General features: G+C 57.0%; 1 protein-coding gene across 1 annotated transcript; it reads right to left on the bottom strand.

The window, feature by feature from the left end:
• Window positions 1-1459: 1459 nt before the first annotated feature.
• LOC136303531 (zinc finger protein 418-like) lies at window positions 1460-5839 on the bottom strand. Its single transcript, XM_066207179.1, has 2 exons — window positions 5603-5839; window positions 1460-3183 (listed from the first exon to the last, which is right to left on the bottom strand). The coding sequence occupies exon 2, from the start codon at window positions 3167-3169 to the stop codon at window positions 1595-1597; it is 1575 nt and encodes a 524-aa protein (XP_066063276.1). The 5' UTR covers window positions 3170-3183; window positions 5603-5839; the 3' UTR covers window positions 1460-1594.
• Between the last annotated feature and the right edge of the window lie 1514 nt (window positions 5840-7353).

Here is a 7353-nt window from a genome sequence, read left to right on the forward strand (position 1 = left end):
CAAGCTGGAGGTGATAATGAAGACACAGCCAAGAAACACGCATGCCCTAAAACAGCGGACCCAAGGAGGGACCATGCAAAACAGTTCCCGGAATATGGAAACTAGTTTATGGAAAAATATGAACATTCAACAGGTTGATACAATGGAAATGGTATTTAAAGAATGACTCTGATACAGCAGAGTGTGGACTTGGCTAAATGCCAAGTCAACCGGCCAAACGTACTTAGCTTTTTTTTTATCTCCTAACTGACTCATTTTCTATTAAACCTGTTTCTGAAAATTTACATAGAAAGTGAACCTTGTTTTTCACAGACTGGGCTCATACTGGGAGCAGCCACTGCCGGCACCGGGACCCCCCAAAAACACCTCCCGGGGAGCCCCCGATGATCCCCCCGAGGGGCATCTGCTGCTCGGCTTTGTAGCCCCGCGAGCTCCAAACATCCCCCCAACAAACCCCAAACCCAGGGACCCCCCGGGATATTTGGGGCGAGCTCCCCCTCCCCGGCCACCTGCGGGATGGGGGCGATGATCCCGGCGGTGCCGCCAGTTCAGGGAGCGCTGGAGCCGCCGCTCCCTCCGCTCGTCTTCTCCTCCCGCTCCTGCTGCCGCTGCGCCTCTTCCTCCCTCCCTCCTCCTCCTCCCCCGGGCCCGGGCCCGGCCTGGGAGGGCGGGGCCAAGGAAAGGGCGGGAACTGGGACGGGAAAGGGGCGGGGTCAAGGGAACGCGCGGTCCTAAAACCGCCCGGTTTCGCCTAAAATCGCCAATTGTGCCGAAAATCCACCGTAAATCCACCAGGTTTAGCTTCAAATCATCCAAATGGGCCAAAAATCTCCGGGAACGGGACCAAGACCGAGACAAGATCAGCACCGGAACCCGCAGCAACACCAAGGCTGAGACCGTCACCGCAACTGAGACCGGCCCCGCACAGACACCGGCACTGGGACCGACATCGAGACCGAGACCAAAACCGGCACCAGAACTGGTACCGGGACCAAGACTGAGACCACGACCGACACTGCGACCGGCACCGGGAGCGCTTCGGAACCGGCCCCGGGAAGGCTCCAGGACTGCGGCCAGAACCGAGACCGGCAGCGCTCCGGGACAGACCGAGACCGGCACCGGAACCAGCACCGACACTGGCGCTGATCCGAGACCGAGACTGAGACCGAGCCCGAAACCGGGACGGGGATCGGACCCGGAATCGCCGCGATCGCTCCGGGGAGTTTTGGCCGCGCCTCCGGGCGGGACTGGGCGGGACCGAGCTGGGAGACTCGGAGCTTCCCAAGGCTGAAAATGACTCCTTTAGTTTTTCGAATGTGTCTCCCTTAGTATTTTACACAGACCAATCTGATTGGTGACAAAAAAATACAAACCTCATCAATCACACTGGTCAGACCAGAGGGACATCAAGAAGAAGTCTCTCCTAGGAAAAGGAATGAAAAACAATGCTACAGTTTTTAGAAAAACACTCCTCTTGTTTACAGAAAATTCCCTGAGAAAAGAATTTCACAAAACCAAAAGATCTCAGGCATGAAAGCAGGGCTACAATCTCTCTTGGCTTTTGCAGTACAAAGAGAGGGAGAAGAGAAAATAACTAAGGTCTAATCAAAAGGATAATCGGCAAGGTGACTTCCCAACACGGAACACAGGGAATGTGGGTCACCGGGGCTCTGCCCAATGTGGCTCCTCCAGTGGGGGCTGGAGCTGGAGCAGAGCTCGAAGCTCTTTCTGCACCGGGGGCACTGGCAGGGCTTTCCTGATGCTGCCTTGGTTGGTGTTGGGTCAAGGCTGAGCTCTGTGATAAGCTCTTCCCACACTGGGAACACTCTTGGGGCCTCTCCCCAGTGTGGATGCGCCGGTGGATGATGAGGTTGGGGTTGTGCCTGAAGCCCTTCCCGCAGTCAGGGCGGCGGAAGGGCCTCTCCTCTGTGTGTGTCTGCTGGTGTTCAAGGAGCTTGCTGCTGACCCGAAACCCCTTTCCACACTGGCAACACTTGTAGGGCCTCTCCCCAGTGTGGATTTTTAGATGCAAGCTCAGGCTGCCTCTGTGGCTGAAGCCCTTCCCACATTCCCCACACTTGTACGGCCTTTCCCCAGTGTGGATGTTCTGGTGCTGGATCAGGTTGATTTTCTGGCTGAAGCTCTTCCCACATTCCCCACACTCGTAGGGCTGTTCCCCGGTGTGGGTCCTTTGGTGGAGGATCAGGTGGGAGCTCCGCCTGAAGCTCTTCCCACATTCCCCACACTTGTAGGGCCTTTTCCCAGTGTGGATTCTATGGTGAAAGATCAGACTGGACCTCAGACTGAAGCTCTTCCCACATTCCCCACACTCATAGGGTCTCTCTCCGGTGTGGATGCTTTGGTGGCTGATCAGACTTGAACTCTGGATTAAATTCTTCCCACATTCCCTACACTCATAGGGCCTCTCCCCAGTGTGGATCTTTTGGTGTAGCCTCAGGTTGGCTCTCTGCCTGAAGCCCTTCCCACATTCCCCACACGTGTACGGCCTTTCCCCAGTGTGGATGTTCTGATGTTCAGTCAGGGTGGCTCTCTCTGTGAAGCTCTTCCCACATTCCCCACACTCGTAGGGTCGTTCCCCTGTGTGGAACATCTGGTGGCGGAGTAGGCTGGACCTCTGGCTGAAGCTCATCCCACATTCCCCACACTCGTAGGGCTTCTCCCCAGTGTGGATCCTTTGGTGGAAGTTCAGGTTGGCTCTGCCCCTGAAGCCCTTCCCACACTCCCCACACTTGTACGGCCTTTCCCCAGTGTGGATGTTCTGGTGCTGGATCAGGTTGATTCTCTGTCTGAAGCTCTTCCCACATTCCCCACGCTCGTAGGGCCGTTCACCTGTGTGAATGCTTTGGTGGCAGATCAGGCTGTTGGCCTGGCTGAAGCTCTTCCCACACTCGGAGCACTTGTGGGGCTTCTCCCCATCACGAAGCTGCTCATGGACCACCAGCTCTGAGCTCTGGCTCCATCTCCGGCCGCCTTCCCGGCCCGGCCTGGCTCTTTCCTCCTCACATCCTCGCCAGCTGCGTTTGCAGCCCCTCCTCCTCAGGGATCTCCGTCCCTTTTCCTCTCCATTGCATTCCTGCCCCGTGGAGCCGCTCAAAACGGCCTCTGCCACGAGCTTCTGCCGCGGGGATTTGTTCTCCCTGCTCTCCATGCTCGGCTCCTTGTCTGGGGGAGGAAGGACAAGGACAGGATGGGATTTGCCTCCGTGTCACAGGGAAGGGGAAGGAGATCCCCCGTCTGCTCGGTGCCTGCCCTCCCCGGGCTGCGGCGAGTCCCAGGAACCCTTAAAGCTCCCCCCTCTTCTGTCTCCCCACCTACGGATACTGGGAGTGACTGGGCTTACACCGGGAGCAGCCACTTCCAGCACCGTGACTCCCGAACCCCCTTCCCAGCCATCCCGCCCCTCCAGCCCCTAACGGGGTCCCGGCAATCCCAGGGGTCCCCCTCCCCTCGGGGTCCCCGCTTTGCGGTTCTGGGCTCTCCTCTCTCTGGGCTCCCGCTCAGGGAAGCGGCGGCTCTCCCGGGCTCCCCAAACCCCGTGTCCCCCCGCCACCGCCGGGGCTCTGCCGACACCGGGACACCCCAAAAACACCTCCCGGGGAGCGCCCGATGTCCCCCCGAGGGGCATCTGCTGCTCGGCTTTGGATCCCCGCGAGCTCCAAACATCCCCCCAACAAACCCCAAACCCAGGGACCCCCCGGGATATTTGGGGCGAGCTCCCCCTCCCCGGCCCCCTGCGGGATGGGGGCGATGATCCCGGCGGTGCCGCCAGTTCAGGGAGCGCTGGAGCCGCCGCTCCCTCCGCTCGTCTTCTCCTCCCGCTCCTGCCGCCGCTGCGCCTCTTCCTCCCTCCCTCCTCCTCCTCCCCCGGGCCCGGGCCCGGCCTGGGAGGGCGGGGCCAAGGAAAGGGCGGGAACTGGGACGGGAAAGGGGCGGGGTCAGGGACAGGGCGGGAATCGTGAGGGGAAAGAGTCGGGGCGAAGGCGACGCGCGGTCCTAAAACCGCCCGGTTTCGCTTAAAATCTCCAAAATGCGCCTAAATTTCTCCAAAAGGGCCTAAAATCCACCCTCACACGGATCAGGTTTGGCCTCAAATCACCCTAAGAGGCCTGCAATCCCCACAAAGTGGCCTAAAATCACCCAAAGGCACTAAAAGCCACCCTATAGCCACAGGGTTCGGTCTAAAATCAGCCCGTTGGGGATAAAATCATCTAAAGGGGTCTAAAACCAACCAATGTCGTCTAAAATTGCCCAGACTGGTTTAAATCCACACAAAATGGCAAAAAAACCCCTTAAAACTCCTAAAAAGGGCGTCAAATCAACCCTGAAAAGACCTAGTTTGGCTTAAAATCAATGAAATGTACCTAAAGCCCACCCTAAAACCCACCAGATTTGGCCTAAAATCATCCAAAGGGGCCGAAAATCCACCCTAAACCTGCCCAGTTTGGCCTAAAATTACCCAAACCCGCCTAAAATCTCCGGGCCTGGGACCGAGACCCGGGACCGAGAGCGGCAGCGGAACCAGCCCCGAGACTGGCACCGCCCAGGGACGGGGACTGAGAACGAGATTGGCGCCGGGAGCGCTCCGGGACCAAGACCGGCACCGGGACCGGCACCGGGACCGGCACCGCCCGGAGACCGGGACTGAGACCGGCAAAAAATGGCTCGAACGGCACCAAAAACGCCCCTCAAGAGACCAAAAATGCCCGAAAAGTGACAGAAAATGGCCACAAAATGGCCCCCAAATGACCCAAAACTGACTAGAAATGCCACTGAAATTACAAAATATGGCTGAAAATGACCCAAAGCGTGACCAAAAATGACCCAAGAGTGACAGAAAATTGCCCAAAATGCCGCAGGATGGGGGAGAGCCCGGAGACACAGAATTCCCAAAAAATTAAAAAAAACCAAAATTCCCCCAAAATTGCATACAAAAGGAAAACTATAGAAAAAAAACAAACTGAAAAAAGCCTCAAAATAGCTCAAAAAAGAAAAAAACCCAGAAATACCTCCAAAAATTCCAGTAATATTCCCAAAATTTCCCAGACTACCCAGAATTTCCCAAATTCCAAAAAAAGTCTAAAAATTTCCCTAAACACCAACAACAATCACACAGAAAATAAAAGAAGAAAAAAAAACCCCAAACCCTAAAAATGTCCAGAAATATTTTAACCCCCCCCCAAACTCCCCAAAAATTCTCCAAAATTATCTAAAAATCCCCCAACTCCTCAGATTTCTCAAAATTCCCAATATATTATTCCCCAAAGCCCGCAAACAGCAACAGAAAACACTCTAAAAATGCAAAAACACCACCCCAAAGTCCTAAAAATACCTCAAAAATCCCCTCAAAATACACAAGACGTCCCCCAAAATGAAAAAAAATCCCTCCAAAATTCCCAAAAATCCCACGACCCCCTAGAACTGCCAAAATCCTTGAAAATTCACAGAAATTCCTACACTTGCTCTCAATGAAGTTGTGCAGCAGGCAGGACTTGCCCGTGCCGTGCTGCCACTCACCGAGAACTTGAAGAGGATATCTAGGAAAAAGAATTCCCCAAATTCCCAAGTTAGGACCCAAAATTACCCAAAATTCCCACGCTTGGACAGGAAATTCCACAAGTTCCTACGTTTGGACCCAAAATTCCTCCAAAATTCCCCAAAATTCCTAACAGAGGCCCCAAAATTCAAAATAAAAATCCCAACGGAGCGCCCAAAATTGCCCAATTTGGACCCCAAATTTCCAAGAATTAGCTGTACAGAGCCAAAAATTCACAAAAATTTCCTTTATGGGCCCCAAAACTCCACTACAGAGATGCCAAGACTCCCCCAGACCCCCTCACATCCCATGCAGAGAACCCCAGATCCCCTATAGGGTCCCCCAGGCGCCCCGGACCCTCTATCGAGCCCCTACATATCCCCTCAGACCCCCCTGGGGACCTCCAGACCCCCCCAGACCCCCCAAATCCCCCACAGGGACCCACAGACACCCCCAGACCTCTCCGGACCCGCTACAGGCTCCCGCTGACCCCTAGAGATCCCCTACAGACCCCCCAACCCCCCAAAACGCCACAGAGACCCCCCAAATCCCCCACAGACACCCAGACCCCATTTAGGGACGCCCGGAGCCCCTTTACGGACCCCGCTGGACCCTCTACAGAGCCCCAGACCCCGATAGAGCCCCGAGACCCGCCCAGCCCCCTTTAGGGATCCCCAGACCGCCCCAAAGCCCCTACAGACCGCCCCAAATCTCCTGCAGATCCCCCACCAAATCCTCTAAGGAGACTTCCAGGTCCTCTCAGACCCCTATAGATCCCCTATGGATCCCCTATAGATCCCCTATAGACCCCCATTCCCCCACCGCAGGTCTCGGACACGCCGGAGCCGGCTCGGGGGACCGGGAACAACGATGGCGGCGCCCGGGAGAGCCACCTCTGGGTCGTCTGCGCATGCGCTGGACGGAACGCGCCAGCAGATGGGCGGGGCCCAAGGGAGAAAGGGGCGTGGCCAATGAAGAGCGGGGAACGAATGCAACGAGGCGAGGTCAGAGACAGGGCGGGAACTTGGAGGGGAAAGGGGCGGGGTCCAGGGAACGGCGGGAATTCTGAGGGGGAATGGGCGGGGTCAAGGGAACGCGCGGTCCTAAAAGGGCCCGGTTTGGCTTAAAATCACCCAAAAGACCCTAAAATCTCCGGCACCGAGACCGAGACCAGCACCAGAAACGGCACCAGCACCAAGACCGAGACCGAATCCGGAACCGAGACTGGCACCGCTCCGGGCCCAAGACTGGGATTGGCACTGGGAGCACTCCGGGACCAAAAACGGCACCGGCACCGCTCCGACACCGAGACTGAGACCAGGACTGAAACTGGAACCGGCACTGGCACCGAGACTGGCACCGCTCCGGGATCGAGATCGGCACCGCGACCGGAATCAGCACCGGGAGCGCTCCGGGACCGAGACTGAGACCGAGGCCGAAACAGGGACCGGGATCGGACCCGGAATCGCTCCGGGATCGGCTCCAGGGTCGCTCCGGGACCGCCGCGTTCGCTCCGGGGAGTTTTGGCCGCGCCCCCGGGCGGGACTGGGAGGGACGGGGAGGTTGCCCTGGGCCGGGCGGGACCGCCTCGGTTCGCATCGTTCCGAGGCGGCCACCCCGGTCCAGATGATCCCAGTCTCTATGGTTCTGATCCAGATGGTCCAGCCTGTGAAATCCCAGTCCATGTGATCAAGAACTCTCCAAGTTTGATTTACTATCAAACCACATCCCACCCACCCAGCCCCACACAATCCCGATCCCAACATCCGCCCACAAAAATATCCCCAAACCAACTGTTC

The sequence above is a fragment of the Chamaea fasciata genome, unplaced genomic scaffold (assembly GCF_029207755.1).
Source record: "Chamaea fasciata isolate MVZ Bird 193981 ecotype frontalis unplaced genomic scaffold, bChaFas1.0.hap1 SCAF_36, whole genome shotgun sequence".
Classification (NCBI taxonomy): Eukaryota; Metazoa; Chordata; class Aves; order Passeriformes; family Sylviidae; genus Chamaea; species Chamaea fasciata.

Coding starts and splice junctions, on each gene's coding strand:
- LOC136303531 (XM_066207179.1), bottom strand. CDS start 3,169: ATGGAGAGCAGGGAGAACAAATCCCCGCGGCAGAAGCTCGTGGCAGAG.